At 40.1% G+C, this 21,554-nt stretch overlaps 1 protein-coding gene across 1 annotated transcript in view; it reads left to right on the top strand.

Annotated features, from left to right (window-relative positions):
* ltn1 (listerin E3 ubiquitin protein ligase 1) overlaps positions 1-21,554 on the top strand; it is a 139,245-nt gene that overhangs the window by 54,094 nt on the left and 63,597 nt on the right. Inside the window, exons 13-15 of the mRNA XM_041210886.1 lie at positions 7,296-7,449; positions 19,545-19,695; positions 20,647-20,848. Coding sequence (XP_041066820.1) covers positions 7,296-7,449; positions 19,545-19,695; positions 20,647-20,848 — 507 coding nt within the window. The remainder of the gene's footprint in view (positions 1-7,295; positions 7,450-19,544; positions 19,696-20,646; positions 20,849-21,554) is intronic.

Raw genomic sequence — 21,554 nt, 5'->3', positions numbered from 1 at the left:
TATTTTTTTTGTTACCTGATTTAGAAAGGCAGTGGACCTTTGCGAGAGAGTTTAGGTCTTATGCGTTTATTTTCTCTTGTAGCAGACTGTTTGCATCCTGAGCATCGAATGATACGGTTTACTGATTGACTAACATCTTCCGTTGGCTCTGTTTCTGCCCAACGTGCAAACTGTTGGAGTCCTAACAAAGGAATAAATGAATCAAGTCAGGATTTGATGGCTTACTGTGACTCTTAAAAATGTATCATCAATACAGCAACAAATATGAATACAGCTAGTCTCAACCATGAGAAAATGTTAACAGAAACAGAAACTACTGCAGAATAAAATAAGAATCTTGCATATGTTGCTTTCAACTTCTAAAGCCTAACTGAACACGTTTACAGCCTAAAAAGGAGAGTAACATGATAGAATGCTACAGGCATTCACTTAACTTCATATTAATAACAACTACTGCCATGCAAGCTAGCCATAAGAAGCATTGCTATTGAAAACTGATGTTACTTTGTGACGCAGTAAAATGATTTCAGCACATAGTTTAAAATGTTGTTTATCTTGGTCTGAATTACAATTTGCACTCGACGTACCCTTTGTAAAAATGCAGCGCTTACCTTCACATACTGAAGACATTGCTATCACTATGATTAGAAGAACAATAATGTATTTAGCATTCATTATTTTGCTGAATATATGAATATTTTTAGTTACTAATACTGTAAGAAAACCTTCTTCACCATATTTAAATACATCTGAGTGACTTTCTTTGGTTGCATACTAGGAGAAAATTTCACTTGAGCCTTGATTGAAACGGTCTGCAAGCAGTTGCACTATTATGTGGATAGCAGTGCAGCCAATCATGCAGACCACGTAGTTCAGCCTATTGAATTAGTGTAATGCACATTAAACCATGCCTCTTAGTTCTTCTTTGGAACTGCAGCCCATTAAAACTCCTGTGTTTTTGCTTTGCCAGATTTTGCTGCATTGGAAATGCATCTTACTACTGACAATTATTTAAGTTATATTTCAGAGAACTGTGCTGCAAATCTTATTCAACAAGCAATGTTATCCTAAGTTAAAATGAATTTTAAAAACATTACTTTTATTCTTACTTAATACTCTTACTGAATTGATTTGTTTAAATGTTACTGATAAAATGAAACATGGATAACTGGGTTATCCTGTAACTGAATGCTGTTGCTTAATTGTACTGAAATCCATACTCAGTCACATCATAAAGGTAGAAGTTGATAGTAATTTTATAGTAATTAGAAACTTTTTTCTGTTCATTTGTATAGAAAGTGGATATGTTTGTATCATTCACTATGATTTTCACTCTGTACTTCAGGTTGCATGCCACAATGATAATTTTTTTAACTACTTAAACTGTTATAACCTGCAGTACTATTTTCACCTAAAATAATTTTAATGTAGTTTAAGTGTTTAGAAATTATAAGGGACGATGAAAAATAAATTGGAAAATTGGGTAGAGGGTATTCAAAAACACTTCAGCAGAACTCAGATGGAACACCTTTTAAAGGTTTAATGCTGATCACATGAATACTGATGAACAGGAAGATTTGGTCCAACTAACATGGTCCACACAATTCTTGTGTAGCACAATAGATAAATTTTCTACTTCACCCAAAACCATCTCCTGGGAGAGGCAAGAAATTAGATAAAAACCCAGGCCAATTTGCAGGGGAAAAAAAATTCAGAGAAATTCCTCTCTAACCCTCCCAAACCGTGGTGATTGAAGCCCTGGATATTTGCTTGCAATGCTTACTTTTTGTAAGTAGGAAACAGATTCAGCTCTCACAGGAACACGAGTCAGTATTCAAAAGTTCCTCTACTCTCTGGAAGAGGAATCATCTCCTGATATCTAATTTGGGTCGAGTCTTATATAATATAAAATTATGACCTCATATCCTACATAATCTAATTAATTGGACCAAATTGGATTTTGATTCAGTGACTGTGAAGGAACTGTGGTACAGTTTTAAGTCAGGACATTGTGTGGTTTGGAGGGGAACTTAAGAGGTGATGATGGTCCCATGCCCTTGATCTTCTAGGTGGTAAAGGTCACAGGTTTTGAAGGGGCTGTTGTAGGAGGTCTGGTGAATTGCTGCAGTGCATCTTGCAGATGGTATGCACTGCTGTCACTGTGCACCTGTGGTGGAGGGAGTTTAAGGTGGTGAATGGGTGCTGATCAAGTGGGTTTCTTTGTCCCGAATTCTGTCGAGCTTCTTGGATATTACTGGAGGTGCACTTGTGCTAACAAGTGGAGAGTATTCTATCACTTGTGTCTTGTAGTTGGTGGCTTTGAGGCGTAAGGAGGTGAGTTACTCATCGCAGAATTCCCAGCCTCTAATCTGTTCTTGTAGCCGTAGTATTTATATGGTTGGTCCAGTTAAGTTTCTGGTCAATGGCAGGCCCCTGGGAAGTTGATAATGGAGTATTCAATGATGGCATTGCTATGGAACATCAAGGGGAGGTGGTTCGGCTCTCTCTTGTTGAAGAGAACCATTGCCCTTCAGTTTTGTGGTATAAATGTTACTTGTCACTTATCAGCCCATGCCTGAAGGTTCTCCAGGTCTTGCTGCATATGGGCACTGGCTGCTTTGGTATTATATTACAGACAGGGAAGAGATGTGGGATAATGTCCCCTTTTTCCCACCTGTTAACTGACTGCAACAAGTTGTATTTTTAGGGGTGTTCTAACCCTTTGAATGCTGCAAATTTGCACAATACAGGCTTTCTTGTAAGTATAAAACAAAAGAGAGGATAACATTTTATTTGCACAACACTCAAAATGTAATCACAATGATCACCCGCTCCTCATCCACACAAGACACACACACGCACAAGAAAAGATGATTACACAAAAAGGGTAGCTTGCACTGATATCTTTATGCAAAGACTTCAAAAGTCACTTCTTCTTCAAGATGGCATTGGAAGCATTGCAGGCCTGAAAATTCCCTTTTTAGTATGCTGAAGGAAAAATAAAGATCAGAGGCTTTTGGTGATGGAATTCCCAATGTTACTTCAAGCAGGAACAGGTTTCTGGCTTTTCCAGTCGAAGCTGTGGCCCAACCTCTGTAGCGCTAAAAATATAATCTTGCAGGTATAAGAAAAACTCCACTTCTCTGCCTGAGCTGACCTTTTTGAGGCAGGGTGCTTTACTTTTTAGGACAAGATGTCTTCCTTCTGAGGTCCTTGTCCCAGACTGATTTCTCTAGGCTGTTCTTTAAATAATAAGATATTTGCTATCTTCAGCCTGTTACTGCCGTGTGATCACAGTATTCGTGACCCAGATAAACTGGCCTTTGGATTATTAGAGACCAGACCCACGATCCAAGTTGTGTGTCGGGACACTACTGAAATCCTGACACACTGACCTCAGTGGAAATTGTCCAGGAAGTTTCATCTTCAAATAGGCAGCTCCCCTGTTCCCCAGGACCTTCCCAGAATATCTCCAACTTTGAGCCAGAGTCAAAGATTTTGGACAGTTCCATGGGACTTACCTGGATAGTTATCCAGCAAATGTTAGACAGATTAAAACCTAGTCTAATATTTGGGTAACTACAAAGCTGACTCTTCAACCACACACTGACCCAACCCTCCCCTGACCCCCCCCCCCGCCGACTCCCTGACTACCCTCCAGGACCACCGCCCTGATCCAACTATGCTCCCAACCACACTTCGTCCCCCCCGAAACCCGACTAGCCTCCAACCCGACCACTCCTCCTGACCATCCGACTACCCCTCCCAACCCGACTACCCCCTGACCCACCTCACCCACCCGCCACCCTCCCCACTCAACATCTAACAGCCATTGTTACTTTAAGTGTCTTCAGTTGAAATGGAGAGAGGCAATCATCAACACCTGAGTAGTAGTTTGCATTCTAAGTGACTTCCCTGAGATATGCTAGACATGTCTGCACAGAAACAATAAAAGAAATCATCTGACTCCCCTAGACTCCATTTTGCCATAGCAAATTATCCATATTCTGAGTATCTTTTAAAGGAGTAAAAATGTCCATCGTCTTCATACATTGAGGGCTGTTTGATGCAAGAGTAACAATCTAAGGAGCTATGAGTGGTACTGAACACTGCAATCAGCAGCAAACATCCCCACTTATGGCCTTATGTTGAAAGGAAGGCAATTATTGAAGCAACTGAAGAAGGACCTTGGGCACTACCCTGTGAAACTCCTGTAGCGATGTCCTGTAGCTCAGATAATTGGCCTCCAACAACCATAACCATCTTCCTTTGTGCTAGATATGACTCCAACCAGTGATGCATTCAGCCATTAAGCATCAGAAGAATGAAATTCATTTCCCTTTAATATTATGGCACAACAGAAGTAGGAACATCAAAAATAACTTGTGATGTTAATTTACTAAAATTGTGTTTAATTATTAATTCCATTCATTGACGTGGATTTACAATTTTTTTTTCAAACAACTTATTAATTGCACCATTGTCAAAAATAGGTGTTTGTGGAGCAATTCTAAGTAAACTACAATGTAGGTTTATTACTAATTACTATCTTAGTTCTGCAATTTGCCACTGATACCCTGAGTCTCATCATTTGTTGTTGCAGCTACAGTTTTTTAAAGTTCACTTTCTTTTGTAATCTGAATAACATTTGGATTTCTATAATGAGATGGAGTTATTTAGCCAATTTTTCCCCCTTCACTTAAACTAATCACTAATTTACATTTGTCATGGTGAATAAACTAAATCAGCTGTTGTGTTCTGAGAGAACTAATTTTTCATTACTAATGCCGTTTTAAAAGACACAGACTTTTTAATGCATTTTGGATGTTGACGGTGTATTTACTGTATTTTTTAAATTCTAATTGTGGCCTCTAAAGACTAAACCCTGCCACTGCTAGAGATTAACTTTTGAAATCTATATTTTATTAGGAAGTACTCTGTTTTTACAATCTCTAGAAAATATTATTTTGTCTTTATAACGTTAGTTTGCTTATTAAATTGAATCTTGTCTGAAGCGTGCATACAGATGATAAATGCATCTATACAACTTGCATTAGTAAGAAGATTACCAGAAAAATGAGTAATAAAATTATATTTTCACTTTAAGCTTTAAAAAAAATCAAATTATCTTCTGCCCATCTGTTGATAGTTAATTTTTTAGAATGCAAATCCCTGAAGGAAAAGAGTAACTAAAGTAAGTGTTGGTCCTCTAGAGAGTGAGTCTCAACAATTAATAATGGGAAATAAGGAAATGGCTGAAGCGTTGAACAGATATTTTGTGTCTGTCTTCACTGTAGAAGGCACAAATAACATCTCAGAAATAATTGCAAATAAAGAGGTGAAAAGGAGGGTGATACTTAAAACAATTTACCATCACCAGGGAAAGGGTACTGAGAAAGCTATTCGGACTAAAGGCTGACAAGTCCCCAGGACCTGATTGCTTGCACCTATAAGTCTTAAAAGAAATAGCTTAGTTTCTGGAAAGGTTCCCTCAGATTCGAAAATAGCAAATGTAACTCCTCTATTCAAGAAAGGAGGGAGATAGAAAGCAGGAAACTACAGACCAGTTAGCCTAACATCAGTCATAGGGAAAATGCTAGAATCTATAAGGAGGTTAGAGCACGGCACTTAGAAAATCTTAATGCAATCAGGCAGAGTCAATGTGGTTTTGTGAAAGGGAAATCATGTTTGACTAATTTATTAGAGTTCTTTGAGGAATAACAAGCAATGTTGGTAAAGGTGAACTTGTACGTTTGGTGGATTTCCAAAAGGCATTTGATAAAGTTACTACACAAAATAAAGCTCACGGTGTAGGGGGTAACATATTAGCATGCTCAGAGGATTAGTTAGCTAGCAGGAAGCAGAGAGTAGGGATAAATGGGTCATTTTCAGGTGGGCGGGCTGCAACTAGTGGAGTGCCACAGGGATCAGTGCTGGGGCCTCAAATAATTACAATCTCTATCAGTGATTGGATGAAGTGATTGAAAGTATGGTTGCAAAATTTGCTCATGACACAAAGATAGGTAGGAGGGTAAGTTGTGAAGAGGGCATAAGGAATCAGCAAAGGGATATTGACGGGATTTGTGAGTGGACAACGATTTGGTAGATGGAGCATAATGTGAGAAAATGTGAACTTGTCCACTTTGGCAGGAAGAATAGAAAAGCAGTGAAATATTTGAATAGAGAGAGATCACAGAACTCTGCAGTACAGAGGGAACTAGGCGTCCTGGCACCTGGATCACAAAAAAATTAATATGCAGATACAGCAAGTGATTAGGAAGACAAGTGGAATTTTGTTGTTTATTGCAATGTGAATGGAATATAAAAGGACAGAGGTTATGCTACAGTTGTGCAGGGTATTAATGAGACCATATCTGGAGTACAGTTTTGGTCTCCTTAAGAAAAGATATAATTGCATTAGAAGCAGTTCAGAGCAGATTCACTCAACTGATTCCTGAGATGAAGGGTTTATTTCGAGAATAGGTTGGGCCTGTATCCATTGGAGTTTAGAAGAATGAGAGGTGATCTTATTGAAGCATATAAGATCCTGAGGGGTCTTGGCAAGGTGGATGCTGACAGCATGTTTCTCCTTATGAGAGCGACTAGAACCAGGGGGCACAGTTTAAAAAAAATAATGGGTCTCCTATTTAAGATGGAGATGTGATTTTTTTTCCACAGACGGTCGTTTGTGGAATTCTCTCCCTCACAGAGCAGTGGAAGTCTTTGAGTATTTTTAAGGCTGAGCTGGATAAATTCTTGATTGACAAGGGAGCCAAAGGTCAAAGTGGGTAGACAGGAAAACAGAGTTGAGGCCACAATCTTATCAAATGGCGGAGCAAGCTTGAGGGGCCAAATGGCCCCTCCTGCTCCTAATGCATATGTTTGTATGAACAAACTGTCATCTCATTGCAAATTGTATTAACACCAATTTTTATACATGTTGAGATAATGGGAAATTGTAGTTTGGCTATTTTATTCTTCATTCCTATATAAAGTGCATTCTGTGATATCAGTTTCCCATCGATCATTCTGTTAGCAATTATACACTTAATATGCAACTTGTTTAAGTCTTCAGCCTTGTGGCATCTTAATTTTCTTTTACATACTTTAAGTCAGAAAATGAAGCTTTGATAAACGCACCCTTGAGTATCCCTTTGTACAATTTATACAAGCAATAATTTTAGAGGAAATATTTCCAAATCTCAGATAAAGTCTGAATGACTGCAGGATACTGAAGCATGTTAATATACATTTATTTTTTGTTTGAAAAATTGAGTTTTATTACTCTGTTTTAGATGCTGATCTGCATAAACTACAACAAACCTGGTTGCTGGGATTAACTTCACTGATCAATCAACAAAACGAAAATTTTAGAAAATGTGGTTTCTTTCATAGCTCTGCAACATGGCTGAAAAGTCAAGTCCAAACATCAACACTGGATGTGAAGAGGTATTATTTAATGAATAAGTACGCCCTTTCTCTAATATTCTCTTCACTGGTAAACATATTTCCTATGAGAAGCTTACTCTTATCCAGTTTAATAAGTTTAGTTTACCTGTTGTGTAAAGCAGCTGCTTAGTTATATAGCATACTTGATTGGTCTTATAATATCCTATGACATGTACATTATTACATTGTGCAGTAAACCTGAGATGAGGCATTTTCGCATTATGTATTCCTGGCAATTGCAATTACTCTTCTTGAACTTACAGTCATGAGAATTATGTAGGAAAGTCCAGCTGTAGTGTGATGATAAGAACGCTGCTCAGAGCTAAGTGATTTCTTATTGCATACAAATATTTTGTTGTGAAAAGAATTATCAACAAGCAAGCGTATCATTAGGTATTCAAAGGATTTTGAACAAACCAGTATTTTGGATAGATATTTTTAATTATATTTATTTATATAACTAAAATAGTAAGTAATCCAGTGGTATGGTTCATCAGTGCATTACCCCACAGATTGTGAGAGTTAGATTCAAAATCCAGTCCCTGGATTTTAAAATACTTAAGATGGAAAGCCAGGTGAATGGAGCAGTGGTTTTTAATGTTGCCAAAGTGCTGACCTCAAAGAAGGGAAGAGACTGATTTATAGAAGTAAGCACTTCAAAGGTTGAATCAGAGGCAGCATCAACTATACCTCTAGAAGTAGATCAGAGTGTGCAACTCTCTTATGAAGAAACTGTGGCCAATTGAGGTGGCCAAATCAAAGCAAAACTAGGTGAAAGGAAAAATGCTCTTTTAAAGTTTTTGTTTAATTGGAAAGCATGGTGGCACATTGGGGGAAAAAAAACTAAAGTTTATTACACCATAAGTTCAGAATACTTCCATCAGATGCAAATTATTTGATAATATCCAAAATATCGGAATGACCTGACACACTGATTTTAAAATCATAATGCCCCATTCTGTCATCAGGAGAAAATTGGCATTTATTCTGTTAGCCTTTAAATAGGTGGTTTAACTCTCAACTTCTAAAGGGATGGTAAAAATGTTAAAATAGATTTTTTTTGTCTTTTTTTTATATGATGCAACCATATATTTATCAGACAGCTGTGTTAACCATCTGACAATTAGTGACTTAGTGGCAGTCTTCTGCCTCATAAGACGGATCTTTGCACCATGGTGGTCAACTCTGTTAAGCACTGCCTGATGTGGCTCAGGAACCCACACTGGCATGCCGGTCTTTGCCATGTTTGATGCAGAGGAAGACAATGGGCTGAGAAGATGCACAATTTGCTGGCCTCTTTTTCTCTGGGTGTCTTCTCGGCCAGCTGAGCTATTCGATTGTGCTCGCTTCTTCAATGCCCTTCCAAATGGTCAGACTCCAGAGGTCAAGGCCATCAGCAACTGTCTCCCAGTTTTTAGTGTGAACATCCGTTCATATCTTCACAACTCACTTGCAGGTTTCCTTGTAGCAGAGGTATGGATGCCAAGGAGGTTGTGACCCAGTGGCCAATTCACCATACAGAATGCCTTTGGATATGTAGTCATTATCCATCAGATAAACATGGCCGAGCCAGCGCAGACATCATTGGCTTAGCAATGACTGTATGATGATATCATTAGTGTGCTCCGGAACCTCTGAGTTGGTGACTTTGTCCTGCCGAGAATACCTATGAGTCAGCGAAGGTGGAAACTGTTCTGCCTTTTCTCCTGCCTAGCATATGTTATCCTAGGCCAGGATTTTTCAGTCGGCGTGCGAGGGCAGGCCCGTCAGGCCGACACGTAAGATAACGTGCGATCACGTTGGGCGTGTGTCCCGACTCATCACGCTGTCTTGCAATATTTCGTTCGGTGGCCACATGCCAGAGTCAGCTGCGCGCCCGCCGATAATTGATCGGCCTATTAAGGCCATTAACAAATTAATTAATGTCAAGTTAATGCTGCCTGTCCAACCTTACGGTTGGCGGGCAGGTGAAAAGGTCAAGCGGCCTTTACATTTTTTAGGAAACCTTGTCCATGAGTGGGATGTGGTTTCCTAAAGCTTTTATGAACTAAATAAAATGTTTTCCTGAAATATAAAAACATGTCCCATCTCATGTGACACAGTCACATGAGGGAACCTGTTTCACTAAATTTTTATTGATTTTATTTATTATTTTCAAAAGCGCTTCAATCTCCCTGAGGCATGGAGCTGCCTCAAGGAGAATTGAAGCGCTGCACGAGAAAGAGCGCTGGTCCTGACTCTCCTTCCAACCCCTGCCTGCACAGGTAGTTACCGCTCGTATATTACGCTGGGTGGGCCTTAATTGGTACGCCTTTGTAAAATGGCGGTGCACACCCAATCGCTGGTGGTGGTCGGGTTCCCGAACACTCCTGCTGAGCCCACCCATCACGGTAAGAATTCTGCCCCTAGTCTCACCACTGTCGAGAAATGCACTGAGGAGGCAAGCCTGGCATACTCACTCTGGTGTCCTCAGTCAGGTTACTGTTGTTTCACATTTTAACATTATTCACATTGGACAAACCAGCTGCAGCTTTTGCGATGTATTTGTTGATTTCAACATCAAAAGACAAACTATTTAACTGGCATTATGGCAGCATCGTGCTCCATGATGTTTGCCTTCCTGATGTTGATGGTCAAACCAAACAGGTGTGGGAAAGCCTGTGAAGGTGTTCCTCAGTATGGTTTGTCAGTAACCGTTGTCAACATAGAGCAAAACTCTGATGAGGATTTAGTGCTCTTTTGATTTGGATCTCAGGCTAGCAAGGCTGAAAAGCTTTCTGTCAGTTCTGGTATGCAGGTAGACACCCTCTGTAGATGACGTGAAGGCATATGATGACAGTAGAGCGAAGAAATGCCAGAGTGTCGACACCAGAATACAACCCTGTTTGATGCCACTGAGGATCTCAAAAGGTTCAGATGTTGCCCTGTCATAGCTGACCTTATCCATCATGATGTCACAGAAAAGAAGATCACGACGAGCGGCTTTGGCAGGCAGCCAATTTGCTGTAGCAGCGTAAATGGACAACCTCTGTACACAAGTTTGAATGCCTTGGTGAGATCAATGAAGGAAATATTTAGTGGTTTCCTTTGTTCATGGCATTTCTCTTGCAACTGCCAGACTGAGAAGATCATGTCAGTTGTAGATTTTTCCAGTTCTGAAACCACCCTGGGATTCGGGATAGATGCATTTAGTCAGGATCTGCAATCTGACAAGGGCAACATGGGCAAATACTTACCCCAGCAGAGACAGAGAAGTTCATGCATATGTTGTAGGAGTGCCAGTTTCCCATGCTTGATGAGTTCAGTGGTATAGCATCAACACCTGGAATTTAGGCCATGGCATGTGGGTTAATAGCTTTGCTAAGCTCCTCCACTGTGGGTTTGATATCCAGCTGTGCAATGAAAGGCAGGCTTTCTATGGTATCTAGAGCTCATTGATGCCTGTGTTCTCCTAAGGGCACAGTGCAAGGTTGTGGCCCATCTGTCTCCCCAGCTGTTTATTGCAGTTGGTGATGACCTCCCATGCCTTACTGGAACCCTTTTCTTTGCTGATGGGCCTGGGTCTTTTTGATTCTATCATACATGCCCCTGACATTCCTTGTACCGAAGGATATCTGGATATTCTGGCAAAGTTGTAACCAGTAGTCATTGACAGACCACAAAGCAGTCTGTTGGACTTTACTTTGAGCAGCTCTTAGTGCATTCAGAGTTTTCTCACAGGAGTCTCTCTTGTAATGAGAGTTGACCGCTTGACTTCAATGACAGGTTCCATCACAGTGATGTTAGTCTTGAAGCACTCAGCATTTTTCCACTCCTGCTTCCCATATGTTGAGAGTGCAATAGGTGGTGTCTCAAAGTATGTTCTATTTCACTTCTGCACTCCGTGTGGGAATGCCAGAGAGTGCCAGTTCAATTGTGTCACGGAACTGTTGCTTATTATCTGGGTAGGCAGTATGGTTGATGTGAGGTCAGCATTCCTGCTTTGAATGAAAAATTTTCAAGGGCTGCATCCTCACCCTAGCACACACCAGGGAGTGATCTGTATCATAGCCAGTGCTGTGGTAGCTGTATCTGTTGAAAATACTGTTCAGAGAGACATGTCTGGTGATGATCAGATCCAGCTGGTGCCAATGCACTAATTTTGGATCTCTGTAGGACACCTTGTGGCATGGTTTGTTCTGAAAGAAGGTACTAGTTACACAAAGCTCATGGTAGCAGCAAAGCTGAAGTACTCTCAATCCATTCTCATCACCAGCCCATGATGTCTGAGGTAGGAGGGCTATGCCTCATATCAGTGCCCACCCTTGCTTTGTAATCCCCCAGTAGGCATAAGGGTTCTGACTTAGGGATTCTGCTGACAGCAGTGTCAATCTCCTCATAGAACTGGTCTTTTGCCTCTGTAGCGGAGCATAACATTGAAGCATAGGTACTCATGGGGTTAACTCACTCTGTTTGAGTTAAGAGACAGATAGAGAGTACAAATTCTGAAACATTTGTGGCGGGTTCAATCATTGAGAGTAGAGAGTTCTATACAACAAAGCCTACATCTTATTTAACTCTTCACCAGCCAGATGAATATTTTTCTTTCAGTGATCTGCTCTTGGCAAGCCAGGTCAATTGTAGGGATGCTATGTCGATGTTCAGCCTATCAAGTTCCATTTCGATCACAGCTTTCTTGCGCATGTTATAGACCAGTTGCAAGTCATCTGTCAGTCCCATGCACATGGCCCTGACACTCCAGCTTGCCAATCGAAGAGGTGGCATCTTTTTCCTTTTTGCTTGTTTCATTTGTTTGCCTGCTGCAGTTGAGTTGGTCCACTTGTTGAGCAGAGACTCCAAACTCCAGGCACCCATTGAAGCAGATGCACTGTGGCAGGTCAGCATTTTACAGGTTAGGGCTGCCTAACTTGTGGTGGGTGGTGGCTGACCAGTGAGTCACGATGATCCCTTCTGCTGTTGGAGACAGCCTGTAGCATCCATTCTCTACGCCAATCGAGTTGGGCAATCGAGTTCGCTCGTCACATCTGTCCCCTGCGTTGTCTTAATGCTCTGCAGTGAAACTGGAGTGTCGTCTCCAGAACGGAAGCCTGGCCAAATTTTATGGAGCCCTAGGCTGCCCAAGTGTAGGGAACCTCCTTTCAACCTCCCTAGTTGAATCCAAAAGAATGCAAAGCATTACATTTGGCACCAGCTTGGTTGCAGGAGTTGCTGGAAAGATAATAGATTGTTCTGATACTAGAGTGGACCCTAAGATTTTGGTAAGGTCTGGTTGGGGGACAATAACATTTTGTTTAAAGTAGACAAAATTTGAGATACAAGACACTTGCTAAGAGAGTAAAGCCGCAAGATTCCACAGGTTTTGAACAGAAAAAAGTTTTACTATACAAGGTCAGAAGGTTAAAGCAATTAATGATATCTAATACTCTTAACATTCAGGGTTAATATGAGGTTTTTTTTATTCATTCATGGGATGTGGGACAGCATTTATTGCCCATCCCTGATTGGCCTTGAGAAGCTGGTGGTGATCTGCCTTTTTGAACCGCTGCAGTCCAGGTGCTGTAGGCACACCCACGGTGCTGTTAGGGTGGGAGTTCCAGGATTTCGACACAGCACTAGTGAAGGATGGTGAGTGGCTTGGAGGGCAACTTCCAGGTGGTGGTGTTCTCATGAGTCTGCTGCCCTTGTCCTTCTAGATGGTAACAGTTGTGGGTTTGGAAGATGCTGTCTAAGGAGGCATGATGAGTTCTTGCAGTGCATCTTGTAGCTAGCAAACACTGCTGCCACTGTGCATCGGTGGTGGAGGGAGTGAACGTTTGTGGATGGGGTGCCAATCAAGGGGGCTACTAGGTCCTGGATGGTGTCAAGCTTCTTGAGTGTTGTTGGAGCTGCACTTGTCCAGGCAAGTGAAGAGTATTCCATCACACTCATGAATTGTGCCTTGTAGATGGTGGACAGGCTATGGAGAGGTAGGTGGTGAGTGGATTTCTACCCACTGACCTCTTGTAGCCGCAGTATTTATATGCCTAGTCCAGTTCAATTTCTGGCCATGGTAACCTCCCAGGATGTTGATGGTGGGGATTCAGTGATGGTAATGCCATTGAATGTCAAGGGGCAATGGTTAGATTTTCTCTTGTTGGAGATGGTCATTGCCTGGTACTTGTGTGGCGCTAATGTTACTTGCCACTTGTCAGCCCAGGCCAGGACATTGTCCAGATCATGCTGCATTTGGAAATGGACTGCTTCAGGCAAACTGTGGTTGAACACACCACACTGCATACTGAACAGCAGATGCGACCAAGACAGAGTCCATGGATTTCTGAACAACCCACCCAGACGACAATAAGCACTGCAAGTCAACCAATCTCATTGAAACCCTGTCTCTTTCGCGAGGGATTCCAGTCTTCACCTTCGAAGATCTAACCTTGGAATTCTCTCTAAAGGTCATTCCAACTCGGACTGCCTCAATGACTGCACACCTCCCAGGTTTCAATTGCCTCTCCTGAGACTCTGTTCCCTTGGATTTACAAGTATGCATTCAAGAACCAACCCAAGCACACCTTCAGCTCTTCGGCTGCGCCGGAATGAATACTAATGCTCCAAAGGGTTCTGAACAACAAATATCGCTATCCCATATCATTAAGAACTGACTAGCCCCTGTGTCTCTTAAAACTTTAATATCTTTACCTGCTCCAACCTATACGCATGGAAGGGCTTCCCCTTCACATACAAAATCTTTAAACATTTCTACAACCTACTCCTCAGAACTCCCTTGGGTAAATTGTGAACACTTTCCCACTTCTTTACCTATCACTGATTCTTCCTGCTTTACCTGTACACAAACCACTTGTTTCTGCTTTGCCTGGACCTCAGAACCCACAGTACTTGTACTTCCAGAACTTTTCTGCATCCCAATGATTGCAACAGATTTTCCCTGTAATTTCCAGTTACACTTCGTGTGCTCAACTTTATTACAATGAAAACACCTCAATTTTCGAGTGTCACTTTTACCCTCAGCACCTTCCTTTTTAGTCTGAGAAAAAACTTCCTGGGAATTTCCACCTACTTTTTCTCTTCCCTGACTACCCACCTTCCTTGCACCTTCCCACTTTTTATCCTTCTCTGATTTAACAGGGTGATGGAAAAAGGTTTAGATCTATGAACTAACTCATAATTATCAACTATCTCTGCTGCTTGTCTTACCGTTTTAACCTCCTGTTCCTCCGCATGAGTTCTCACAACTGAAGGAATTGAATCTTTAAATACTTCCAAAAGAATTACTTCCCTAAAAGCTGCATATGTTGTCTCTACCGGTCAAAATTACTTTGTTTTCTCTCTCAAACTCCATATAAGTTTGCCCAGGCTGTTTCCTTTTATTACCAAATTTCTGCCTGTATGCCTCAGGAACCAACTCATATGCACTCAAAACGGCCTTTTCTACCACATCATAATCCACTGAAATTTCTTCTGACAGTGAAGCATAAACCTCATGAGCTCTACCCACTAACCTATACTGTAAAAGCAATGTCCAGTTTTCTTGTGGCCATTTCATCTGTTTAGCTATCTTCTCAAATGAAATAAAGAATCTCCCTACATCCCTTTCTTCAAACTTTGCAAGAGCTTGCACAAAATTAAATATCTCTCTACTGGGTTTAGGTTGAAGGTCTTTTCATCATCAGAATCTTCCTCAGCATCTGAGGTCTCTTTTTTAAAGCCTAGATTTTTAATTTCTTTTTCCTTCACGCTCTCCTCCATTGTTAACTATTCCCTCTGGAAGTCAAGTTTTCGCAATTCCATTTCTCTTTGAAGTACTCTATTTTTTGCTTTCTTTCTTTTTCTCTGCCCTTTCTTTTTCTGCTTCCTCTAATTCAAGCTTTTTCATTTCCATTGCTTGTTCAAATTCAAGCTTCATCATTTGTAACTGAAGTCTCACTGCCTCCAGCTGTGACTCACTAGTGTCAGGTATAACTTCCAACTTCAAACACTGCACTATCATTTCAACTATGTCTGCTTTCTTTGCCCCTACAGGCAACCTCAACTGCAACGTAACTGCCAATTCTGTTAACTTATCCTTAAATACTTTTTGTAACCCAATCAGAGTTATATCTTCTATTTCCAAAAAAGTTTTAGTCATGGATACAGCCATTTAAAATCCCTAACACCAACTCCTGAATGCAAAGTGCTTCAAGTACTCGTAACCTTAAGATTCACCAACTCCAAATCATACAAGGAATTTCAAATATCCCAGACAAACCCCTAATTTGTTATTACGTGGCAGGTGGACCAAATCTACAAGGAAAACTTGGGCACGCTATCACAATGGTTTTGTTATTTATTTTGAGATGTGTGCACTGAACTCAGAAGTAATATGTCCACCAAGACTTTTAGAGATCTAAAAAAAATTAAAGTACTTATTAACAAAATGAGAGATGTCAAGCACATACATAAGACTACAATTACTGCTATAATAATTCCTAAAATTCCTAATTAACCTGATTCCCGTTACACCCTCTTTAAGACAATGGTCCAAAGGTGGATTTTAGATTTTAAACAGACCCAGAAAATTTAACACAATACCCTGGACAGTGGAATTCCAAATGGCTCTTCTTCAGCTTCAGTTTCGGTAGACAGCAGGCTTATGTACAAATGCTTGTGGCTTCATTAAGGCTATTTCACACACTTTTGTTAGAACTCTCAGGGCCTTCTCCTGACACACAGCCTCATTCTCCTTTATATATGTTTCTCTCTTTTCATTATGTAAATTCTATTGTTTCATTTGCCTTTGAAACTGTATCTTCCTCACAATATAAAAACTTCCATGTTGCCTCTATTTACTGTCAGTAACCTTTGAGAAAAACACATTCCTTAGCCTTGCTTATCTGGCTAGTTGTAAACAAACTAAAATCCCTTTGAAATCCAAATCTCCCTTCATCTATCTAAAAATGCAAATTCCCCTAGCACCTTACATGCTAAGCCCACATCCATATTTACTCATTAGCATGCCAAGCACCTAGCTTTTGAATAGTTAAAGCTTGCAGTCTACTTGACTCCAAATGTGATTAACTCACACGCAGACAGATCCAACTATACTTACCCCCATAAACCTACTTCACAATAAACCAGAAAAATATAAAAATTATTATTATACTGTCGTAACAAGCCACAGGCTTTTCTTTTATATAAGTGCAGTGACAATCCAATTGATTATTTTTATTTGTAATAGTGAATGATAAACTCAACAGGAACCATTGTGGCCATTTTTATAACAGAATTTTTAATATTTTCTTTATTGTGAGGTGCTTGTAAAATATCTAGCATAGGAAAGCATGAAAGGCAAAAAGATCATTCCTTGCACAAAATTCATTCTTTACATAAGCTGCCTACAATCTGTCCCATCATGCGCATTGCTACCACCCATTTAATATGTTAAGGGAGTGCCCTGCATTAAACTCTCAGATCCCCAAAGATAAGTAAAACTCAATCATACATTTGTTGATTTTTTTACATCTCTAGTATTCAGCTTTGACTTAAATTCCCTATTTCTTAGCCCATCTGCTTAAGATCACTTTGAATGCTTGTTATCTCCCTGATGTAGCCCACTCTTGATTATCCATCTCCCCCAATTTCCACTAAATTACCATCCTGTACTTATTGTCTAAGGCCCTTAGCATATCACCACCTCCCAGCTTTTGGTTTGAATCCCTTCAGTACATTTGCTGCCATGACCATAGCACTGAGGCCACCCTCATCAAAGTCAGCATCAGTCTTCAACGTGACTGCAACCATGGCACTATTTTTCCTCTTTGTTGCCTTGACCCCTCTTATATTTTTTGCAGATGATCAACCTATCTTTATTCAGTACTTATACCTAATTGTCTTTGTATGGTTGTATTCCTACCTACCCCACCACAGGTAGCAAATCCATAACAATGGCTTACCCTGTTTGTAGCTCCCAGATTTTCACTTCTGGAGTTCCCCAAAGATCCATCAATTTTTAAATGATGCTACATCCTCATCTTCACGCTGCCAATTGATGGTCAGCTTCCACATGTATGTCGACAATATTCAATGCCACTTCGCCACCACTTCCCTTCAGCCGCTGTACACTTCATGCTATAGGGCCACCTGCATTAAGCTGTGGAGGAGCCTATTGCTGAAACTCTAATCCAAATTTTCTTCACCTCCAGACACAATTTCTCGAATTCCTTCCTTGCCTGCCTTCAGATAACCAATTTCTACAAACCCCATATCAGCTAAAACACAGGTCCTTGCATCTTGTCTCATAACCAGCCCTGCTTGCCCATCCTTGCTGGCCTATACTGGTGGGCTGACCTCCAAATTACACAACTTGAAATCCTCATCAAAAGATCCCTCCGCAATCTCACTCCACCTAAACCCTTCAAATTTTCCAGACTTGAATCCCTCCAGTGTCTGATACTCTGGCTTTTATATCCTCCCTTCTGACTGTGTTACATCCTTCAACTTCCATGATCTAAACTTTGCAATTCACTCCCTAAATCCCTCTACTTCTCAACTTGACTTTCCAAATTTTAAAGCTTCCTCAAAGCACATCTCCTAGACCAATCTCTTAGTCACTTCTCCAGAGCTTGCGCCAATATTCAACAGCTGCTCTTTTGCTGAAAAGAGTGACATGTTATGAACATACAAATTAGAAGCAGGAGTAGGCCATGCGGCCTCGGGCCTGCTCCACCATTCAATAAGATCATGGCTGACCTGATTGTTACCTCAACTCCACATTCCTGCCTACCCCTGAAAACTTTTCACCCTCTCATTTATCAAGAATCTATCTACCTCTGCCTTAAAAATGTTCAAAGACTCTGCTTCCATTACCTTTGAGGAAGAGAGTTCCAAAGGTTCACAACCCTCTGAGAGAAAAAAATTCTCTTCATCTGTGTCTTAAATGGCAACCCCTTGTTTTGAAACAGTGATCCCTAGTTCTAGATTCTTCCACAATAGGAAACATCCTTTTCACATCCACCTTGTCAAGACCCTTCAGGATCTTACATGTTTCAATCAAGTTGCTTCTTACTGTTCTAAACTCCAGCGGATATAACCCTAGCATGTCCAACCTTTCCTCATAAGACAACCCACTCATTCCAGATAATAGTCTAGTCTAGTCTAGTCTAGAAGCGTTTCATCTTGCACTCGTGCAGACAAATGTAAGAATGCCAAATTTCAAACAATCACAACAATTTACACTGCAGGAGAGAAGGGTGCTGTTTGGTTGAAAAGTTGACTGATTGGCCAAGGCATTGCCATGGAGAAAGCAGCAGGGGTTATAAGCTCCCAAGTAATTCTAAAAGGTGCAAGACTTAACATATTCCTTTTGTTTGAATATGCGTTGCATCTTGGGAAGCCTCTTTTTCACATTGCTTTCTCCATGGCAACGATTCAGCCAATTGACTTGACCTGCCAACCAATCAGCATCCTTTTCTCTTCTAGTGTAAATTGTGATCATTTGAAACTTGGCATTCTTGGTATTTGTCCTGATGATTGCAAGACGAATAACTTCGGCAACATGTTTCTTTTTTCAGCAATATTTGTATTACCGAGGGACCTGCTGTTTTCTCCTCTGAAGCATTTTGGGATGTTTTTCTGTATAAAGGCCTACGTAAATGCAGGTTAATATTGATCACCTGGCATTACAGTTTGACATAATGAGCAAATTTATAGCCTTTATTCAAATGTTAACTCTAAATTGTCTATGAATAATGTATCTATGATTGACCACTGCTCTGTATTCAGATTTTGTTTTCCCTTGTTTGTCATCACCTGTTTCCTTTTGGCAGCCCAATTTTCAACTAGCTGACCAATTTTCTGTAAGTCTTTTACATTAAATTATTTGATATATCTTGAGAACCCAAATTCTATCCATTAGGCGCCCCCATTAACTAATGCAGTTACTTCCTCAAAGATGTCTTATGAGGAAGCTGAATTAAAAGATTACCAAACAGTGTTCTTCTTTCTGGAAGTAATCTAAAATTGTATTTGTGCTGAAGCTTGCTTTATTGGTGATTATCTATTTTTTTAAGAATTGTTTGCAGTTGATGTATTTTCATTCTTTTTTTCCTGTAAAGCCTCCAGATGCTGCTTTCCTGCACTTACACGCTTCTTGATAAGCTGAAAGCTGCTCAACCTCAACCTCTTCATCATCTCATAACATTAATTGAATGCATGGTTCCAAACCATTCTGAATGGGAAAACCTGAGGCAGAAACTTTCTCCACAGGTAAAATATAATGTCCAGCCCAATAAGTAAACTTGCACTAATTTGTTTTTTTTATTTATTCATGGATTGTGGGCGTCGCTGGCAAGGCTAACATTTGTTCCCCATCCCTGATTACCCTTGAGAAGATGATGGTGAGTCACATTCTTGAAATGCTGCAGTCCACTTGGTGTAGACACATCCACAATGCTGTTAAGAAAGTTCCGGAACTTTGACCCAGCAATATTTGAAGGAATGGCAAATTAGTTCCAAGTCAGGATGGCTTGTAGGGAGCTGCAGGTGGTGGTGTTCCAATGTGCCTGCTACTCCTATCCTTCTAGGTGGTAGAAATCTGGGTTTGGAAGATGCTGTCGAAGAAGACTTGGTGTGTTGCCACAGTACATCTTGTACATGGTAAACACTGCTTCCATTGTGCATCGGTGGTTAAGGAGTGAATGTTTAAGGTGGTGGGTGGAGTGCCAGTCAAGCGGTCTGCTTTGCCTTGGATGGTGTCGAGCTTCTTGAGCATTTTTGGAGTTCACTCATCCAAGCAGGTGGAGAGTATTCCATCACACGCCTGACTTGTGCCTTGTAGATGGTGGAGAGGCTTTGGGAATCAGGAGGCGAGTTACTCGCTGCAAAATTCCCAGCCTCTGACTTGTTCTTATAGCCACAGTATTTATATGGCTAGTCCAGTTTAAGTTTTTGGTAATTTTGATTTAACTCTACTAATTGTGTAAGCATCTTCTGCATTTTTTTTCTGGGTAACCCTTCAATACAATGACCTAGTTTGAAATTTCATTCATTGAAAATGTAGCTTCAGCCATTGCCTTCAAGAATTAAACATCACTTGGTGACCTAACATGATTCTGGTAGTTTTAATTTGTATAATTAAAAACAAAGTACATTTCTTGATAAAATCTAAAAGTTTAATGATACATAACTTGCAAAATTTAACATATGGTTTATTCACAGTGGCTGAGTAAAGTGTTGCTGATGGAGCAGCTGAGTCTGAACAGTGATGCATTGTGTGCTGGCAATGATATTTACTCTTCTGACAAGATACCAAATCATTTGTGTACTACAGCTTTATTAAACCAAGTGCTATTACAGATACTAGAAGCCGATATCTTTAAAGGACAGGAAGAAATTCATTCGGTCATACCTACATCACAAAGTAAGTTTGTATGGAAGTAAAACTAAATAATTGGTGTTAGTCATATTGTTAGATAATTAATTAGTTATAAATATGTATTAATTAAAATGCATTGATGCACGTGGAATAGTGTATGACCCAAACAGCTAAGAAAATGCTTTAATATCTATAATGCAAAAGAGCTTGTGGAATGATATTTCTGCAGGTTAGACTCTTAATATTGCAGTACCCATAATATGGTGCTGGAACCACATATACATATATTAAACTTATCTTTATAGGAAGAGCTTCAGTTCAAAAGGAGGAAAAATGAAAATGTATATGCTTTAACAGTGAGCAATCCCTATAAAATAACTATTTTTTTCAGCATTTAAATTGCATATTATCATTTATTCTATTCGATTAATGCTGTCACCCTACTTATCTGGCCAATATCACTATCAAAGGCACCTTGATTTACAGATAGAATCAAAATTTGGTACTAGAACCTGAAAGCAATTCTGATGCTGAAGCTCCTGTGTTCTGAAACCACACAAATCCACTTAATGTTAAGACTGCCTTTATGTCCATGATTACTGTCTCCCTGAAATGGACAGAATTATGAGTTTTTATCTTGCATACTGCTATCGGAAGCAACTTTATCACTACTTTAATCGGAAGTTTGAAAAATAATTATTTACCCTATCATCTTTTCTCCCCCCTTAATAAATCCATGATTACTATCCTT

Source organism: Carcharodon carcharias, chromosome 18, assembly GCF_017639515.1.
Source record: "Carcharodon carcharias isolate sCarCar2 chromosome 18, sCarCar2.pri, whole genome shotgun sequence".
Classification (NCBI taxonomy): domain Eukaryota; kingdom Metazoa; phylum Chordata; class Chondrichthyes; order Lamniformes; family Lamnidae; genus Carcharodon; species Carcharodon carcharias.
This window is presented reverse-complemented; position numbering and strand designations above follow the sequence as displayed.